General features: G+C 47.2%; 1 protein-coding gene across 1 annotated transcript in view; it reads right to left on the bottom strand.

Moving 5' to 3' along the window:
• LOC147628431 (uncharacterized) overlaps positions 1–21,256 on the bottom strand; it is a 60,861-nt gene extending 39,605 nt beyond the window's left edge. Inside the window, exons 1-2 of the mRNA XM_086813577.1 lie at positions 21,146–21,256; positions 20,949–21,071 (exon numbers count right to left, since the gene is read on the bottom strand). Of these exons, the coding sequence (XP_086669703.1) occupies positions 20,949–21,070 (122 nt within the window). The 5' untranslated portion in view covers position 21,071; positions 21,146–21,256. The remainder of the gene's footprint in view (positions 1–20,948; positions 21,072–21,145) is intronic.
• Positions 21,257–21,729: the final 473 nt, after the last annotated feature.

Below are 21,729 nucleotides of genomic sequence, written 5' to 3'. Positions count from 1 at the left end.
GCTCTCTGTGAGGTGTCTTGTCGAAGCCGGGGCTGTCTCTCAGCATGCTGTCTCAACACTACATCCCTGTGTCGTATGGGCTCCATCAAGTACATGCCCAAGCACCTCTGATACTCAAACTGTATCACCCATGTGAGTGGTCCGAATCCCTCTCGGAAGAGGCAGTGGAATCTCCCCCATATCTCGTAGTAAGCCGGGCAACTGAACATATAATGGGCCTCATCCTCTACTGCTCCTGCGGTGCATATTGTGCATGTCCTCTCCTCATGTGGGATATCCTCGGGTCTGCCAGTCTCTACTTTGAGGCGGTGGGAGGATACCCTAAGATGGCCGATCGTGGGATCTCAAAGAATCCATCCTCGGAGAGTCTCAATAAGTGATCTTTGTAGAACTCACACTTCTTACCAATCTCTGACGGAGACACCCATGTCCCGTGTATGTGTAGCCCGAGTAGATCTAACCGGATGATCCAGTTGATCTCCTATCGTGAGAGATCAAGGTAGGGGGAATCCAAGCTGTACTGAAACGGGGGGAGACAATCCATCTATATGCCATGTGCATGAAACCACTCGACTACCTCAGAGTACATGCATGTGTCGGTAATGGTGCCACTGGCCGTGTCGCTGAGGAGGAGGGCAGCCCAGCTCGTCTCAATCACTCCCTCTCCCTCTAGCAGTATAATTGCATAGAGGACTCTAGTGCTAGTCGTGGGAGGCGATCTCTATCAAGCGTGTATACATGCTGAATATAAGTGACAGTCTGAAAAAGGGCATCTATAACCAGTGGGGCCACCCCAAACTCTGCATGTAGAATGTCATGTGGTACAAATGGCTTACTCCTGATCATGTTCTCTGAAGACAACAAGCTGACATGTGCATTTTCCGAGGTGTACTCAGTACTGGCCATGCTGAGGTGTCCATGGTCGCACCTTCATCATCAGTTTTCTTCCGTCTTTTTTGCACACTTCAAGATGCAGAGGGGGTGTTAAAATATTGCATCTTTCTTTTATGCTGTCGTGGAGCTGTCAGCCTGTTTTCCTAGTCATGTACAAGTATATAAGAGGTGCTCCCTTTATTCATGCAACATATCATTCCTTGCCCTATTTGATGGCTATTGTACTCTGTAACCTCAAGCTAATAAAGCTCAGTTCTTGCTTGCAATCTTTCTCTCTCTCATGTTCATTGCTTCCGCTTGTGCACATTCTTTCACTCTAGTACTGCCCCATAGATTTTGGCCATTGTGTGGCCAATCATGATAGTCCTGTAGTTACCTGGGTCTGTGGGGTCTCCTGCTTTGTGGATGGGGACAATGATGTTGGTAGTCCAGGAGGGTGGGAAGCCTTCGCAGAGTGCTCTATTAAAAAGACTCGCAAGAATGGAAGCCAATACGTCGTGCCTGTATGCAAAATGTTCCGCCCGTAGATTCTCATGATCTTTTGCTCTCCCATTATGCAGCTTTTTAAGAGCCCTAGTGACATTGGGGGAATCAAAGAGATAAGATGATGTAGGTCGAGGGATGTGTGCATTTGTGGTACAGGTTGGTCTGGCACATCATACAGCTATCGTGCATAGGCTTCCTAAAGGCTAGGATATGTGATAGGTGTAGGTGCTCTTTTTTCTTCAAGAATGCGCCAAGCTTCTGAGTTGTCCTCGCTCAAAAAGAGCTGGTATAACTCTTGTTCTCATCAAGCGAGAACTACCTATTTCTTTCGGCGAGTGAATGTACGAAAGATGCGTTGCATCTTATGTGCTGAAATCAGCCCATGTTCCCTCTCGCGTAAGAGGCCAAGTCTGGTGGTTTTGCACTCTTCATCATACCATCCATTCTGGGGTTGGGATCCCACTGGCAAACTTGTTGTGGAGCATGTGGTGTAGGGGAAGCTAGCGTGGGCGGAGTCATGGATGATGGAGGAGAGCTGGGATGTAATGGTGGAGATATGGAGGGATAAGTCGAGAGCTGAAATGTGGCGGGAGATGTGGTCAAGATCATGATGGAAATGAATCCGGGTGAAAATGGTGGCAGGGGGTGTGGGTGTGGGTGTGGGTGTGGGTGTGGGTGTGGGTGTGGGCAATAAGGCGGGGCATGAGATCGTGAAAGAAAGTAATGTGTGGTCAGCTAGTATGGGGGGAGGAGGGATGGTGAAGTCTGGGATGTGTGGTATAAGAGCAGGAGACCACATGAGGTAATCTACTGTACTAGTACCTCCCCATGCAGAAAAGATTGAGGTTGTCCGACTGCATTATATATAACCAGCTCATGCATAGCCCCCATCTCCAAGAAGTGTACCATATGGTGTTGCATTCCCCATATCCTAGTTGGCCCTCTGGAGGCCCATCTCAGCCAAGTCAATTTCTGACAACATAATGGCATCTCCTTGGAAGTCATATGTCTGCAATTGTTCCCCTTTTGTCCGTGCATTAAAGTCTCCTAATAGGAGGATCTCTCCTTGTTGGGAGAACTCTGCAATGTCTGCAAATAATGGTGCATATGGAGTCTCCCCTTTCTCTGTCAACCTGCATTCATATTCTGATTTCTCTGGTGGGAAGTAACATACTGCAATATGCATCACTCTCAAGCCAGGCCTGGCTAATCGCATTCACATAAAGCAAGCCTCCTCATCGTGTCTAACCATTGTGAGCATGCCTCTCAAATGAGGGCAAAATAAGCATGCCACTCCAACCGAGCCACCCCCACCAACCCCCACCCCAGTGGTGCGTGTTTGTCCTCTGAAAGCTGACTCCCATGTGTAACCCTCCACTTTGGTTAGCCCTCTCTTAGATGCGTTTCTGTGTAGAAGATAATATCCCTATCTATGTAAGTCTCTGTGAAGCCTCCTGTGTCTGACCATAGAGTTCCATTGCAATTCCATACTCCCATCCTCAATGCATCTGTGGTCTCATAGACCCGGCACCGTCATGTGGGGCATTTATTTGTGATGACTCGGTCATCATGATAAAGGACCCATTTTCTTGCCTTGTGGGCTTCCATAACCTAAACCATCTCGGCTTTCCTGTGTTCCACCTATAGGGGGGTGAGGTCATCTCCAAGGTATATTTTGGTGGCTCACAGGGGCCATGGCCCTCTTCTTCAAGAAAGCCAAACGAGACTCCGTATCTTTGAACTTGAGGAGGAGAGGCCTCTCCCTCGTCAAGTCTTCCCGGCTCGCCAAGCATCTACAAAAGGGGTGTCAGTGAGGGCCATCTTTCTGCATAAAGTCTCACCGTCCTCTTTTGGTGAGTTTCCCGCTTGCAAGCCTATTACTCGCACATGTAGAGCCCTAGATTAGCGACGCTTCTCTTGATCAAGAGTGGCTGTCATGATGAATGTGGCATTTGGGGTGTGGACTGCCTCCTCAACCCATTTGGAGGTTTCTCCAATCTCTTCTTTGGTTGCTTCCATGACTTTTTGGAGGCCTGCATGCTCCTCCCGGAATCCTGATTTGACCTCTTGAATCTCTGCTATGATTGCTATCTTAGCCTTTTCTAGTTCCACCTCAAGTTAGTCATTGGCGTCTCGCAACTAGGCAATCTCTAGAGCAAGGGCTTCTTGTGTATAGAGAGACAGAGAGAGAGAGAGAGAGAGAGAGAGAGAGAGAGAGAAATGAAATGAAATGAAATGTTATATTAACGTTTTCATCAAAAGGCCAAAGTGACCAATGAGACCAAAGTTACAACCATGTGACATCTGATACACTATCTGGAAAAGAAAAGAAAGGACTGAAGGTAAGTATCTAGCCCTACAATACATCAGTAGAGAGCATCCGGAAGCAGCAACTAGGGAGAGTGGGAAGCTAATGCTACTAGTCAAAATGGGGTGCATGAGTACATGGATACATGAATACATGAATATGGGGGAGTACAAAAGTGACAGTGAGTACAACAGTATATGGCTGGAGTCGTAATCATCCTAGGAGCTCTAGCATGGGTCTTTGCCGGATGGCCTGGATATCTACCATAGTGAGATGCCTGGTCGGACGAGCCCGATGCCTCACAATGATGCTCTGAATCCTCCGGTGTAGGCACCGTCTCCGATGTGAGAGAGAGAGAGAGAGAGAGAGAGAGAGAGAGAGAGAGAGAGAGAGAGATGAAATGAAATGAAATGTTATATTAACGTCTTCAAAAGGCCAAAGTGACCAACTGAGACCAAAGTTACAACCATGTGACATCTAATACACTGTCTAGAAAAGAAAAGAAAGAACTGAAGGTAAGTATCTAGCCCTACAATACATCAGTAGGGAGCATCCGGAAGAGTGGGAAGCTAATGCTACTAGTCAAAATGGGGTACATGAGTACATGGATACATGAATACATGAATATGGGGGAGTATAAAAGTGACAGTGAGTACAACAGTATATGGCTGGAGTCGTAATCATCCTAGGAGCTCTAGCATGGGTCTCTGCCAGATGGCCTGGATATTTGCCATAGTGAGATGCCTGGTCGGACGAGCCCGATGCCTCGCAATGATACTTTGAATCCTCCGGTGTAGGCACCGTCTCCGATGTGAGGATCCGCGAACCCTCGGGCGTCTGGATCTGCCCAACTGGATAGCTCTCTCAACGAAAGTCCCACGGGGTGCCCACTGCTGGGCTGTCGCGGCTGTGTGTCCTCCTGGGTAGTCCCTCTAAAGAAGTCAGTAATCTGTCTCTGTGTGGACTCCCTGCCAATCGGGCGTCTGCTCCTGATAATGGACTCTCTGAGCCTGCGGATCTCCAGGAGATAAAAACCCAAGCATCGCTGATCACAATAGTCCATGACTCTAGCCAGTGGTCCAAATCCCTCTCTGAAAAGGCAATGGTAGCGCCCTCGAATCTCATAATATGCTGTGCAGCGACAGATGTAGTGCTCCTCCGTCTTTGGCTCTATCCAACAAATCTGACAAATCCTGTCCCCTGGAGGTATGCCTCTAAATCTGCCTGTCTCTATCTTTAACTGATGTGAAGAGGTGTGGATCTGCCCAATGGCGCACCTCAATCCATGAGACAGATGGGTATCCATGTAGCTCGGTCTAAGTATAAAGCCATCCTCAGTGGTGCGGAGAAGATGGTCTCTATAGAAAGCCATCTTCATCCCCAACTCCTGTGAGGGCTCTAGCCATGTCCTCCTAGTGTCCAACTGAATGAGGTCCTGTCTGATGACTACTAATCTCAGAATGTGTCAAGGGAGGGTACCTCCAGAGAGTACTGGAAGGGTGGAAGTCTGTCTAAACTGAACCCGTGGAGCTCAAACCAGGATGCTATCTGCGCATACCAACATGAAGTGTCTCCCCCCATGGCTAGCTGATGAGAGGACTCTAAAGCAAGTCGTGCATACCGGTGTCAGGGAAGCTCCCAGGTGCTATGAATGCAGGACACTGATCTGGCAAGAGCCTCGACTACGATCGGTGGTGCTCCCATCTCGGCTCTGATAATCTCATGGGGTACCGAGGCCTTAGCCCGAATCATCCTGGAGATCATGGACACAAGTGGTCTCTCCATCGATCTCCATCCATCGTATGTGCATCCTGACGATCTAGGCTAGGCCCCCAGATCTATACTCCATATAGCATAGCCGATGTGACCAGCGTGTAAAAAAGCCACAGCTTAGTGCGTGGCTCCTGAAACTGTACATGTGAGCACATCCTCTCTAGACCTCCTAGTGCTGCATATCCTCTAGTCAATCTGGACTCTGCTACCCCCCTCATGGAAAATGTGGGCCCAGTGAACACCACTCCAAGATATGTGTATGAGTCAACATACTCCACTGTCTCCTGCCCATATGTGAAAATAGGCGCTGATCTCCAGACCCACTGAGCTGTAGTGTTAAACAACACTCCAAGATACGTGTATGAGTCAAATAACTCCACTGTCTCCTGTCCATATGTGAAAATAGGCGCTGATCTCCATACCCACTGAGCTGTAGAGAGAGAGAGAAAGAAAGAAAGAAAGAAAGAAAGAAAGTTATATTAACGTCTACGGAAGACCCCAAGGGCCTATGAGACCAAAAGTAATACAATGGTACCATGGATATACTGAGCCATGGAAAACTGAAAGAAAAAGTAAAATGAAAACATCTGACAGTACATGTGATCAACAGATGATTATATGTAGAGTGAGATATGTTGTGATCAGGTAATGTCAATACCTGCCTCGGCCAAAACTGATTTGATGGTAGAGTGAATGTTGGGCCTCTGTGATGGGAGCATGACATGTCAGCGGAGAACCTCATGAATCCGTCTCTGTGTGGTGGAGGGTCCTGACGCTCTGGGTCGAGGGAGGACGTCTGGCTCGCAAAATGGATCGAGCTCTCACACTAAGAACTCCTCTAGGGCGTGGAGCTGAGGCATGGGTACGGGTGGTGGGCTCTGATGTCGTAAGAGGAATTGTTGTGGGCAGTAGATTCCGATGTGGATGTATGTACCACAAAGAAGAGAGAGAAAGAAAGAAAGAAAGAAAGATATATTAAGCGTCTACTAAAGACCCAATGGGCCTATGAGACCAAAGTGGTACAATAATGTCCATGGCATATCTCATCATGGAATGGAAAATAAAGATTACTCGTAGCTAACTGCAACATATGCGAAGAAGAGAAAGGGGTTTCCCTTAGTGCTAGTGCGCTACCCTAAACAGAAGCTCACTAGAGTCTGTTGCAGCAGTGGAGAAGCAACCGATTGTTGGCTGGATGGGAGCTTAGAAGTACTGCCTGGGAGATGAGTGCCGTTTTCCTACTGCACATGACTGTGCTACCAAATGCCGGCTGGAGTCTTCTATTGTTGCTTTTCTGTACAGAATGGTGACTGCCACTTGGCAGGAGGTGCTCCACAAACTCCCACATCTCCTTACCCTCTTGTGTGCAAACTTGAAGGGGCATTATGAGACGCATGGAAAGTGCTAGGCACATGGTTTGAGTGGGCTCATATGCCTAATCTGTATGGGACATCAATAGTGTGTGGATTTATGGCACACATGATTCGCACCTAGAGTGCATCTTATGACTTGAGAGATCTTCAAGAGCTATATTATGATGTATGTGGGTTCTCTCATCAAAGAGCAATGCAATGAGGATATCTATTCTATGATTAGTTTCTTTATTTTGTACAAGTCTTGTTTACCTCTTAACCTTTAATTAGCTTTCTTAATGATGAAATTAATTACTTGCTTTCTGGAACGGCTATTAGAAGCTTGATTTAGGAGTGCGTTTAAGTAGTTGATTGGTGCTAGGTTTATGTCCTTCTGTCCATCTTATTCTCTTTACATTTCTTAAAATTGAGAAAGAGAGAAGTGATAGCAAGAACCTCACTGTTCTTCTTCTCAGATTAGTAGCAGCCGAGAGAGAGAGAGAGAGAGAGAGAGAGAGAGAGAGAGAAAGCAATATTATCGTCTAGAAGACCTCAAGGGACTATGAGACCATAGATGGTACAATGATACCATGGATATACTGAGCCATGGAAAAAGTAACTGACAGAAAAGGAAAAACGGCTATCACTAGTGTATACCATGGAAAAAGTAACTGACAGAAAAGGAAAAACGGCTATCACTAGTGTATACAGATGTGATGTCAACATGTGACTCTGTATGGGAGAACCTAGCCATGATCAACTAATAAAGATGCCTTTCTCAGCCAATACGAATCTGATGGCCAAGAGAATATCATGACCCTCCGATGGAGGGTCATGATGCTATGGGTCAGGGACGTCTGGCCTACAAAATAGATCAAGCTCTATCATTGAGGACCCCTCTAGGACGCGGAGGAGACTGCTAGTGTGGGCAATGGGCTCTGATGTGTACGATGCATAACAACTGAAGAAATCTGTAAAAACCCTCTGGGAAGTATCATGTCGGGTATGCCTCTCTGTATGTTGTCTGAATAATGCATCCCTATGATGTCTGACCTCCAGCAGTAAGTACATCCCCACACATCTCTAATCATCAAACTGTGTCACCTGTACGAGTGGACTAAACCCCTCACAAAAGAGGCAATGGAATCTCTCTCGTATCTCATGGTAGGCCAGCCAACTAAGCATGTAGCGTGCCTCATCTTCCACCTGTCCTTGGCATATCCGATCCTCGCAGGGGGTATCATCCATAGTCACAAGAAACGGCCGTTTCAGTCCCTAGAAACGTGTTTCTCCATTTCAAGACCCCATCTGCTTCCATGGCCGTTTCTCTTTTCCCAAGTGCTATTGTCACAGGAAACGGACGTTTCCACCCCTAAAGACTCGTTTCCCTATTTCTATTCCTCGAATGTTTCCGTTCCCATTTCTCGTTTCTGATGACCATGGTATCATCAGGTCTACCACTCACGCGATGAGAACACACCTTGAGTCTACCAATCACAATACACATGGCATGTGACATATGGATCTGTATGTGTCTTGGAACCACCATGAAACCATCCTCTGAGACTCTCAAAAAGTGGTCCTTGTAAATTGGGCTTTCGTGCCAAGCTCGGAGGAAGGAGATACCTATGCCTGAGAGAGAGAGAGAAAGAAAGAAAGAAAGAAAGAAAGATTTTATTAACGTCTTCCAAAAGACCGAACTCGGCCTATGAGACAAATCGGAGTACCTGTATGGGGTATCCTCTGTCATCCCAACAAAGTACTGAATAAAAAAGCTGAATCTGGGTGTGCAGGGGATGGAGCTCTACTACTAGGAGAATGCAAAGCTATATGCATGGAGTATACAATCATGATATGCAACCTAGCTAGCTCCATCCTGTACCATACTGGGGGTATAAAATGGTATACATCAGTGAAGGGGGTGTCCACAGCTCCCTGAAGAACATGCCTGGGTGTGCTCTGAAGCGAGCCAGTCACTCCGCACCCTCTCTGTGAAACTGAGCTCTGATCTCTGTCATCTCTCTCTGGTATAGGCGTGGTGTCCGAAAGCCAGGTGTCCTCTGTCTCCTGCGGGCTCTAAGTGTCTCTGCTCTCTGGAGAGTAATTCCCTGTCGTGTAGGGGTTGGGAGGGGTATGGATCTCTGAAAAAATGTAGTAATCTGTCGTGTAGGGGTTGGGAGGGGTATGGATCTCTGAAAAAATGTAGTAATCTGTGTCTGTCGCCCCCCCTCTGGAGCTGTCTGAGCCTGTAATAATGTCTCTCTGTGGCGCTGTATGTCTAGAATGTATCTCCCCAGTATGCGCTGGTCTGCTGCCTCAAAGATCTAGCGTAGGGAATGTGGCTCTCTGAATAAAATGGGATCTCTCTCTCTGATGGCTGTATATGCTCTGCATCTGCATACCTAATGCTCCTCACTCTCCACCTCCTCTCTGCACAATCTGCATACCCTCTCCTCTCGGGGGATCCGTGCTGCTCTGCCAGTCTCAATCTCCAATCGGTGTGATGAAACTCTGAGCTGACCAATAGCCACTCGGGAGCGGTGTGGTAAAAAGCCCTCCATGTATCTAGGCCTCTCTATAAATCCATCATCAGTGATACTCATGAAGTGATCTCTGTAGTATAGCATCTTCGGTGGAAGAGGCTGTGTAGGCGATATCCATGTCTCTCGTGTATACAGCTGCCATAGATCCTGTCTCAATACTCTGTTCCTCTCACTATGAGAGAGACGGATATGTGGTGCATCCCTGTCATACTGGAATGGTGGTAGATGATCCATGTCTAGGCCATGCTGTGAGAACCAATGTGTGACCTGTGCATACCATGATCCTTTGTCTCCTGCCTCAGCCAACTGTCTAGATGCCTGAAAAGCTCTGTATGATAATCTGTCCTGTGGCATCTCTCTGAATCTGTCTAGCAGGCATATAGTCTGGAATATGGCCTCTACCATCATAGGAGGCGCAGCAAACTCTGCTCGGATAATGTCATGAGGTACTGACGGTTTGCTGCGTATCATGCGTGCCATCATGAGGGCCTGTGGTCTCTCTATCTGTGTCCACCAATGGGTAGCAAGGCCTGGCGCCCATACTGCTACTCCATACATCAATGCCGGTGTGACTAATGTGTCAAATAGCCACCCCTTCGTCCGGGGCTCCTGAAAATGCGCCTGGTGGCACTGTCTCTCTAGCATAGCCAATGCTGCATATCCCCGTGTCAATCTAGCTCTGGCTGCTGAACCCATGGTAAAGCGTGTGGCTGCTGCAGAGAAGGTAACCCCTAGGTACACGTATGATGTCACCACCTCCACCTGGCATCCTGCGAGAGTGAATGTCAGCTGACTCCTGCCCTGTCTCGATGTATGAAAGACCATAACCTTGGTTTTCCCAAGGTTCACAGTAAGACTCTGTGTGCAAAAATCATCGAGTGCATGTAGACCACCTGGGGACTCAGACACTAATACAATATCATCAGCATAGAGCATAATATGTACTGAGGTACCTGCTAAATCAACTCCATCTCCGCCTCCCCGTGTAATGAAGTCAGCCACCTCATCAATGTATAACCCAAATAGCGTGGGGGGAAGTGGGCATCCTTGCTTCACACCAATGGTGCTAGCAATAGTCTCGGACATACCTCCTGGACATCTGACTCGCCCAAAAACCTGCTCATATAATGCATAGATGCCCCATGTCATATCTGCTGGTATGCCAAGAGACTGCAGGCGCTGAAAGAGCCTCTCTCGTGGTACTGTGTCAAATGCCTTGCGGAAATCCACAAAGCAGCAATAGAGCTTTCTCTTCCTCACTCTGGCCTGATCAATCATACATCTCAAAGTGAATACATGGTCAGTGGTAGAGAAAGCTCTCCTGAAGCCTGCCTGCCTGCCCTGATGAGCGTAAACCTGCTCGCTCAGCATATAAGCTAAGCTCTTGCTCCAGCACTGCACCATAGAGTTTGGCCAGCACGTGGCCAACCATAACCGTCCTGTAGTTGCTCGGATCGAGCATACCCCTGTTTTGTGAATCGGCACAATGGTGTGCATCGTCCACTCCGCAGGCAAACCCTCTGCTAGTGCCCTGTTAAACAGGTGTGCAAGAAAAGGAGCTAAAGAATCTACTGCATATATGAGATGCTCACCCTGCAGGCCCATATGGTCGGCGGCCCGTCCATGCTGTAGGCGGCGGATAGCTTCCTGTACCATCGAGTGGGTAAAGAAGCTAGCTGTGGTAGGTCGAGGCTCCTGTGGCTGAGGTATAGGTGGCTGCTGTGGGGCATGGTATAGACCCTCTGCATATGTGTGCCATGTCTGTGGGTCTGCAATAGGTGTCGGGGTCCGGGGCTCTCTGAAGTGCCGCCATGAGACAGGGCTATCTCTACTCATGAAGAAATGAAAGATCTCTAGCTCCTGTATCTCTGCGAAGGCCCGCCTTTTGCGGCGAGTAAGTCTCCTCATCTCTCTCCTCGACTCCTGCTCTGTGATGGCTCCCAAGGCTCTCTGTATGCGGAGCCGTGAGTATAGGGCTCTGCACTCGTCATCATACCATCTGTTCTGGGGCATAGTCCCAGGTCTCGCAGGCTCTCCTGAGTGTACACGATGTGAGAGAGAGAGAGAGAGAGAGAGAGAGAGAGAGAGAGAGAGAGAGAGTTGTATTAACATCTTCAAAAGGCCAAAATGACCTATGAGACCAAAATGTTATATCATGTCCATGGAATACATCATCATGTTACTGAAAGTAAAACTAGAAGAAAATATCCGTAAAAAAACAAAGAGCCTCCAGCTCTCGCATCAGCCAAGAATATCTCGCCTAGGGCACTACAACATGGTACCCAATGCTCTGATCCTCCTGCGATGACGTGAGCGTGGGCAGTGACCACTATGTCGGGGGCGTCGGGTTCTGCATAGCTCAATGGCTATGTCTACTATCACTCCTCTCGGTCAGGCTCCTACATCAGCCACGAGGTTGGGGGGAGTGGGTGGATCTGCTCTCGGGGCTCTAGTCTGGAAGAATCAGTGAGAGCTCTTTGTGTTGGTCCTCAAGCAGGTGCAAGTGATCTGGGCCGCAATAGGGATTCCCTGTGTCTATGGAGCTCCAGAAGAAAGAGCACCAAGCATTTCTAGTCTGGAAAATCCATGATCCTAGAGAGTGGTCCAAATCCCTCTCGAAAGAGGCAGTGGAACCTCCCCATCATATACCTCTCCTGTATCTGTCACAACTGACTCCCTTCTCCGTCTCCTCCTGTGGTATAAACTGGTACCCCAAATGGGACCTCCATACAATAATGGAGGTGTGACTAATGTGTAAAACAGCCAGAGCTTCGTCCTCGGCTCCCGAAACTGTATCTGTGAGCAATGCCTCTCAAGTGAGCCCAGAGCTGCATACCCTCGCATCAATCTGGTTTCGACTGCCTTCCGCATAGAGAATTGAGGCCCGGCAAAAGTGATCCCAAGGTATACATAAGAGGCCACATACTCCACGGGCTGCCTACTATATGTAAACTAAGGTGTAGATATGCCTACCTATTGTGGGGATGTGTTAAAGATCATAACCTTGGTCTTCCCAAGGTTCACAATGAGGTCCCGATCCTCACAAAAAGCCGTAATGCATCCAGGTGCCTCTGCGACCCCTCTGGTGAATCAAAGATAAGGACAATGTCATCTACATACAATAAGATAGGTATCAAGACTCCTGCCAACTGTGCTCTTGGTCCTCCCTGTCTATCAATGTGGTCGATATCTCATCAATGTATAGCCCAAAGAGAGTAGGAGACAAGGAGGCAACCCTGTTTCACTCCGATATTGCTATGTATGACATTTGAGTCACCCCCCGGGGCCCGTACTCTGCTAGTGATGGACTCGTATAGTTTGAGGATCCCCCAAAGCATATATGCTCGTACTCCCATATCCTATAGTCTCCTCATCAATCTGGCCCATGGGACGGTGTCAAAAGCCTTGCAGAAATCCACAAAGCAACAAAATATGTGATGCCCATGAGCTCTCCCTCAATGATGCCCCGTAATGTGAAAATGTGATCCAGTGCGAAAACCTGCCTGCCCTGGTGCTCTGAGTCTCTGCTCCTCAGCCCGAGAGAGAGAGAAAGAAAGTTATATTAAACATCTTCGAAAGACCCACTGGGTCTATGAGACCAAAAGTGATACAATAGTGTCCATGTAATCTCATCATGGTACAAAAGAAAACAAAGACTAGAGCTATGAGCTTGGAATGTCAAATCCGAGCCCAATGATACAAAGTGGGACCATCATCATCGTACAATCTATGGCGCTAACCCCCCGATAGGGGGAGTGGGCCATCAAGGATATCAAGCATGGGATTAGCCTGTAGAAGGCTCTGCAAATCCTCAGGGCATGGGAAGGTGGCTCTATTCCTTTCCAAGATCTCCTCAAGCTTAGGCTGCTGTCTGTGTTGCTGTTGAGGTCCAGGGAGTCTAGGGCGTCAAGCTCACTGTAGTGCCGTGGCCTAGTCTAGAGTCACGCCAAAGTGGGGTCTGGCGGGGGGTCGGGCACTCGAGAATGTTGGCTTGATGAGGCTGTGGGGATGTCATCCATGGCTGGTGGGGTGTCCTCTCATGGTCAGAATAACTGAGTGATGGTCGCCTAGGGCCGGGGTGGATGTCTCCCATGGGGTCTCAACTCCCTAATCAATGAGAGTCTCTGTGGCAATGAGGCCCAGGCACCGCTGATCTAGGTAATCCATGATCCTGGATAAGGGTCCAAACCCCTCTCTGAAGAGACACTCGAACCTCCCTCAAATCTCATAATATATGGTGCATCTGATTTGAAGTGCTCCTCTAACTCGACCTCCTGCTGGCACATAGTGCATATCCTCTCCTCATGAGGTATCTACATGGCTCTCCCCATAGTCACAAGAAACAGCCGTTTCAGCCCCTAGAAACGCGTTTCTCTGTTTCAAGACCCCATCCGTTTGCAGGGCCGTTTCTCGTTTCCCAAGTGATGTTGTCACAAGAAACAACCGTTTCCACCCCTAAAAACTCGTTTCCCCGTTTCCATTCCTCAAACGTTTCTGTTCCCGTTTCTCGTTTCTGGTGACTATGGCTCTCCCTGTCTCTATCCTCAGACCGTGCGATGACACCCGCAACTGGCCCACTGCAATCCGCATGGCATGTGACGTGTATATGTCAAGATATATGGCCCTCAGTATGAAACCATCCTCTGTAAGCCTCATGAAAGTATCCATGTAGTTCTGCTGTTTGTGTGAGTGGGTCATGTGGTGTGATCCAGGTATCCTGTATGTATAGTCCCAATAAATCATATCTGATCACCCAGTTCCTGTCATCCTGAGAGCACCTGATGAATGGGAAGTCCGGGTCATACTGGAGTGGGGGGAGGCGATCCATCCTGAGTCTCTGCCTCATGAACCATGGTCCATGTGCATACTCGGCTATACCATGACTCGTGCCCATTTGCTCTTAGCTGCTGGGAGGACTGTAGAGCGAGCCTCAAGAGTCTCCACACTAATCCTGTGAATGTATGTGACTATCTGGAAGAGTGCTTCTACTACCATGGGTGCTGCAACAAACTCTGCCAGGATAATATCATGTGGGACCAATGGTTTGCTGCGTAAAATACGGGAGAGCATCATGACCTAAGGCCTCTCTATCCTCAGCCATTTGGCCGCTGTAAGATCAGGTGCCTAGAAAGGTGCTCCATACATCAATGCCAAAGTGACCAAGGTGCTAAATAGCCACATCTTGGTCCTCGGCTCCTAGAAGCACTGTCTCTCCATGAGAGCAAGAGAAGCATACCCTCGTATCAGTCTAGCCTCTGTAACATGGCTCATCGAGAAGACCGGTCCTGTAAAAGTGACTCCCTAGTACACATGAGTATGTAATCTCCACTCGGCTGCCCATGTAGGTGAAACTCAGTCGAGATGTGAAAAGAGGGGATGTGTTGAAGACCATAACTTTGGTTTTCCCCAGGTTTACTGTGAGATCCCGCTGTGCACAAAAGTCCTCTAACATGTCAAGATGCCTCTGGAGAGTCTGCAAGAAGCACAATGTCATCGGCATAAACTAGTATGGAACAAGGATGCCTGCTAGTGATACGCCTCCTCCCCCTCCTCTGTCAATGAAGGCCAAAATCTCGTCGATGTAGAGGCCAAAGAGAGTGGGAGACAGTGGGCATCCTTGCTTCACTCCAATGGTACTACAGATCTCCTCTGATAATCCTCCTCGACATCTCACCCAACCTATGATCGAATCATATAATGCCATGATCCCCCAAATCATGTCTGATGGTAACCCCAAATCCTAGAGTCTCTGCAATAGTCTGGCTCGAGGCACTATATCAAATGCTTTGCGGAAATCCACAAAGCAATAGTAAACCCGTTGGTGTCGTGCTCTGGCCTCTTCTATGATGGCTCGGAGGGTGAAGATGTGATCAAAAGTAGAGAATGACATGCAGAAGGCTACCTACCCTGATGCTCTGTGCCCATGTCTCTTTGCTAGTGTGTTTAACTCAAGCTCAAGTACTGACCCATAAAGTTTGGCCTGTGTGTGGCCAATCATAATAGTCCTGTAGTTGTTGGGGTCCATGGGATATCCGGCTTTATGGATGGGTGTGATAATATGGGCTGTCCAAGTGGGTGGGAAGCCTTCCGAAAGAGCCCGGTTGAACATATGGACCAAGAGGGGAGCCAGAGTCTCCCCCGCATGCGAGATGTGCTCTCCTGTGATCTACCGTTTTTGAGTCTCTAGGTGGCTCGGGCTACCATGTCAGATGTGAATAAGGTGGATGTGATGGTGGTGTGATGGTGGTGGGATGGGGGGCTGATTTGGTACTTCGTATAGAGATCATGCATATATGTGCCATATGGATGGAGATGTGATGGGTGTGGGTGGGCGTTTCTCCCAGATTTTCTTCCAGCCCTCAGTACAGTTCACCCCTTTGAGAGATTGGTATAAGTCCTTGTATTGGCCCTTAACATGTGCTCGTTTCTTACGTATGGTTGTGTATTGGTTAATCCTTTGAGCATCTCACTCTCAGATTTGCCCAGTTGCAACCTCGCGTAAGAGACGCTCACGGGTTGTGTGGCATTCCTCGTCATACCAATCATTCGGAGGCATGGTGCCAGTGGGGGGTCTGGCGGTAGATCCGTTGGTGGAAGGAAATGCGGCTATGGCAAAGGTGCGTAAGATTGTGGTGAGCTGAGAGGTGAGGTCAGCTAGTGGGAGATTAGGGTCTACATATGTTAGATGTCAGTAGGGATGGTCGGAGTAAGTCAAGTCCCCATCATGGTGGAAGTGAATCTAGGTGTAGTGGGAGATGGGCGGTGGTGTTGAGGATCGTCGGGAAAAGCTGAGACTAAGGGAGAGAGAGACATGGTCGGCTTCAAGGGGGCGGGTGGGAATGGTGAAGGTATGTATGGATGTGGCTAAAGTTGGAGATCCCATCAAAAATCCACTATACTCAAGCCTCCGCCATGTGGAAAGCATGTGAGAGCTCTGGAGGAAGGCCAACGGGACATCCCGTTGCAGATGGCTAAGCCATTCCCATTGCGCTAAGCCATGTGTGGTCCCCAGTGTCACCAACTTGGACATTTCTCGTATGAAAGGGGTCTGGTGGACTCCAAGGCGTCTAAATATTTGGAAAGTACAAGCTTTGGGAATGGGGAATTATCTTGGAATACAAAGGATCCCACTGCTAAATCTAGGAGGGTTACTATTTTTGGCCCGACTCAAATGGAAATTCTATTCGCGTCATTACGTCTGGAATTGTGCAAATGGGGGGACATGTCAAAGCAGTGAGCACATTTGGCAAAAGGTCTACCAATTGGGATATTTTTAGAGATAAAGTTTATGGAAGGACCCATCTCTTAGATTGCGACATGTGGCAAGAAAGTGAATCAAAGTGAGACAAGTGGCCTCACACTTGTCACTCCAGCTATTATGTGGCTCTCCACTTGTTATTATAGCCTTCTCTTGCTATTTTAGCTCATGGGAGGCGCAAATCTATAAATTGGAGCCCTCTCTCTTCATTTGGAGAAGGCTCTCTTGCTGCACACTAGCCTCTACCACTGTTACAGGCTACCCTAATGATGGCTACTCTCTTTCTCTCTATTGAAGGCTGCCATGAAGCGTACCAACTGTTGGGGACTGTTTTGACCGCTTCCATCGCGAAGAAAACTGAAGGCAAGGGTATTTGATCATTGTATTATGATTTCCAGCCATTGTACCTATTGTAACAGCCCTTGCCTTCAGTTTTCTTCGCAATGGAAGCGGTCAAAAAAGTCCCCAACAGTTGGTACGCTTCATGGCAGCCTTCAATAGAGAGAAAGAGAGTAGCCACTGTTACAGACTGCCCTAATGATGGCTACTCTCTTTCTCTCTATTGAAGGCTACCATGAAGCATACCAACTGTTGGGGACTGTTTTGACCGCTTCCATCGCAAAGAAAACTGAAGGCAAGGGTATTTGATCATTGTATTATGATTTCCAGCCTTTGTACCTGTTGTAACAGCCCTTGTACCTGCTGCACCAGCCCCTGTACCTGCTGTACAAGCCATCGTACCGGCTGCACCAGCCCCTATATCTGCTGTTCCAGCCCATGTACCTGTTGTACCCTGAGTAGAGGGTTGTACCTACTGTACCATCCATTGTACATACTATACCAACTGAGTGGAGGGCTCTACCTACTGTTTCAGATTCTGTAGCTGCTGTACTAGCTCTATTGGTGCTGCCCTCACCTGTTTTGGTTGCCCATGGTGCTACCCGACTTGTTCATGGTGATGTACATGGTATATTATTTGCTTCAGCTCAGTTTTTCACATATGGCATCTTGAAGACTTGTAGTGATGGGGAAGATCAGTACCCTCACGGGAAGAGGTGGTTGGTTTACACACATTCATGGTATTTAGGGGCTTCTTTTGATGATAGCCCATGTGTATGGTCCAATGATGGTTATATATGGATAATCCGGCATCTCCCATGGGGAGAGTAAGGCCCTGAAAACTTGTACATGTTATATTTTCTCCTTGAGTAATAAAATACTCCAAGGGAGGGGTTGGCCCATTCCGGCCTCTATGCGGTGTCATCTGTGCACATCTCTCTTTTATAGTTCTATGGATTAAGTGGCATATGTTTAAGGCTATAGCACATTTCAGTGTTTAATTGCATTAGTGGTCAAGTGTTTTGCGAAACCCCAGAAGTTACATTGGTATGAGAGCATAAGGCTTTCTCTCATTCTTATGTGAGAACGATCTTATTAAGGTGCATACTATGGCCGTTTGGGCGCCACGTGGCATGTGCCACATGACACGGCTGTTTTCACCAAGCAGAAACGTTTATCACGAGGCCGAAATGCTAGAAATGCGTTGTTTTTGCCAAGCGAAAATGTTTCCCCACACGTTTCCAACAGGTCTGCAAGGCAAAATGGTGTTTCTCCCCTAAAATAGTCACGTTTCCATCGTTTCCTACAACTATGATTCAAGGGCTTCTTTTGATCATAGCCCATGTCTATGGTCCAATGATGGTTGTATATGGATAATCCGGCATCTCCCATGGGGAGAGTAAGGCCCTGAAATCTTGTACATGTTATATTTTCTCCTTGTTGGTAATAAAATACTCCAAGGGGGGGAGGGGGGGGTCGGCCCATTCTGGCCTCTATGCAATGTCAATTGTGCAAATCTCTCTTTTACAGTTCTGTGGATTAAGTGGCATATGTTTAAAGTTGTGACAGATTTCAGTGTTTAATTGCATTAATGGTCAAGTGTTTTGCGAAATCCCGAAAGTTACATTGGTATCAGAGCATAAGGCTTTCTCTCATTCTTATGTGAGAACGATCTTATTAAGGTGAGTACTATGGCCATTGGGAGTATTAAATAGCAGTACCAAGCATAATGGGAAGTTACATTGGTATCAGAGCATTGGCCTTTTCACACTCTTGTGTGAAGATGATCTTGTTGGGATATGAACATTGGCTATTAGTGTAGTTAAATACACCCGACCTATCCACTTATGGGATATCTAGACTTATGGGACTATTTTGTCTCGCCCATTTATTTGGAACATGATTATAATATTTGGACTTATGGGATTGTTTTGTCTCGCCCATGTATTTTAAGACATGAATCATGATTTTGATTCTGGTATTATGGAGACTTATTTAGTCTTGCCCATTTATTTGGGACATGGATTCTTTCAGTTATATTGGATTTTTAAGACTGTCTCGTCTCGCCCACTTGATGGGACATGATTATATCTTGGATATATGGCTTATAGCTTAAAGTTGCGGACAACTTTTAAGAAGCTGGGGAGCATGTCACCAACCTGGATATTTCCCATATGAAAGGGATCCAATGGACTCCAGGGCGTCTAAATATTTCGAAAGTACAAGCTTTGGAAATGGGGGATTATCCTGGAATATAAAGGATCGCACTCCTAAAATCTAGGAGGGTTACTATTTTTGGCCCAACTCCGATGGAAATTCCGTTCGTGTCATTACGTTTGGAATTGAGCAAATGGGGAAACATGTCAGAGCAAATTTGGCAAAAGGTCTACCACTTGGGATATTTTTAGAGATAAAGTATCATGGAACGACCCATCTCTTAGATTGGGACATGTACCAAGAAAGTGGATCAAAGTGAGACAAGTGGCCTCATTCTTGTCACTTTAGCTATTGTGTGGTCTCCACTTGTCATTATAGCCTTCTCTTGCCATTGTAGCTCATGGGAGGCCCAAATCTATAAATTTGAGCCCTCTCTCTTCATTTGGAGAAGACTCTCTTGCTGGCAGCTGCACACTAGCCTCTACCACCGTTACAAGCTACCCTAATGATGGCTACTCTCTCTCTCTTGAAGGCTGCCCACGAAGTATACCGGCTGTGTTGGGGACTGTTTTGAAGGCTTCCATAAGAAGAAATACTTAAGGCAAGGGTATTTGATCATTCTATTATGATTTCCAGCCATTGTACCAGTTGTACCAGCCCACGAAGTATACTGGCTGTTGGGCTACTCTCTTTCTCTCTCTTGAAGGCTGCCCACGAAGTATACCGACTGTTGGGGACTGTTTTGAAGGCTTCCATCGTGAAGAAATACTGAAGGCAAGGGTATTTGATCATTGTATTATGATTTCTAGTCCTTGTACCTGTTGTACCAGCCCTTGTACCTGCTGCACCAACCCCTGTACCTGTTGTACCAGCCATTATATCGGCTGCACCAGCCCCTATATCTAATGTTCCAACCCATGTACTTGCTATACTTGCTGAGTGGAGGGCTGTACCTGTTGTTTTCAGATTCTGCACCTCCTTTACCAGCCATTGTACTTGTTGTACGGGCTGAGTGGAGGGTTGTACCTACTATTTTAGATTTTGTAGCAGCTGTACCAGCTCTATTGGTGCTGCCCTGATCTGTTTTCGTTGCCCATGGTTCTCCCTGACCTGTTTTGGTTGCCCATGGTGCTGCCCGACTTGTTGATGGTAATGTATATGGTATATTATTTGCTTCAGCTGAGTTTTTCTCACATATGGCATCTTGAAGACCTGTGGTGATGGGGAAGATCAGTACCCTCATGGTCCAATGTGGATACACACATTCATGGTATTTTGGGACTTCTTTTCATGATAGCCCATGTATGGTCCAATGATGGTTGTACATGGATAATCCAGCATCTCCCATTGGGAGAGTAAGGCACTCAAAGCTTGTACATGTTCTATTTTCTCCTTGCATAATAAAATACTCCAAGGGGGGGAGGTGGGGAGGCCCATTCCAACCTCTATATGGTGTCAGCCATGCACATCTCTCTTTTACAATTCTGTGGATTAAGTGGCATCATAGACACAGGAAACGCCCGTTTCCAAGGGTAGAAACATGAAAACATCGTTTTTGGGGACCGTGATGCATGAAACGTTGTAGAAACGCTAATCGACTTGCAACGGCCATTTCTCACAGGGATTGTATGAATAGACGGGCTGGAAACAGGGGGAAACGTGCAGCCAGCTTTGAGAACACGTGGCCCATCTCATGCCCGTTTTTTATTAAAAGCGTGGCCTGAAGCTGCCCGTTTTTTTTTTTTAACGTTTGAAGCCCGTTTTTTTAATAGAAAAGCACAGCCAGTGAGAGAGAGAGAGAGAGAGAGAGAGAGAGAGAGAGAGAGAGAGAGAGAGACCTGCCTTGGTGCAGATGGCCGAGGCCAAGGGCACCCACGATTGTTAAGGTGACAAGTGGCAATCCAAACTGCAGGAAAGGGTTTGTTCGGCCCACCCTCCTATAGGCTTTGGCAATCCTCATGCTGCGTTCCAAAAACTTAATTAAGCACATGGTATTATCCTTCTCAAAATGCTCGAGGGAGAAACGAAGCCATACCCTTGATGCGTGCCTTTCTTTGAACATCCCCCGGTGGCGGGGTGCAGCTGATTTTTTGAAACAAGAGATTGATTTATATTTATTGTGAGTTTATTATATATGTATTGTGAATTTAGTATAATCGGAAATTTTTGCTGCTGCGTTCATTCTTGCACATATTCACCCACCTGTCACTCTATGTGGCCATCTTACTGTCACGCTATGTGGCGATCTTATTTTACCAGCACATATTCACCCACCTGTCACTCTATGTGGCCATCTTATTTTATCACGTGGTAGGAGTGTACAAAGGGAGACAGACCGATGTTGCAATGTCACTGTATGTGGCCATCTTATTTTACCACGTGGCAGGAGTGTACAAAGAGAGACTGCAGTAGCCGGTCCCCACTGGTTTATTCAAAGCTTTATAAATTGGGGATTCCATTAATAACTAACAAAAGTGCATACACAAATTCTTAACCACATATTTAACATCGTATATATGTACATGTATCAATATATCTATATTCATATAAATAATTTAACCACACTTTCATGTGGGTGAAGAGTTGGCACACTTTCTCTCCAAAAATTTAAAGATCCAA

This window comes from Cibotium barometz, chromosome 19 (assembly GCF_041138505.1).
Source record: "Cibotium barometz isolate CiBa-2024 chromosome 19, ASM4113850v1, whole genome shotgun sequence".
Classification (NCBI taxonomy): domain Eukaryota; kingdom Viridiplantae; phylum Streptophyta; class Polypodiopsida; order Cyatheales; family Cibotiaceae; genus Cibotium; species Cibotium barometz.
This window is presented reverse-complemented; position numbering and strand designations above follow the sequence as displayed.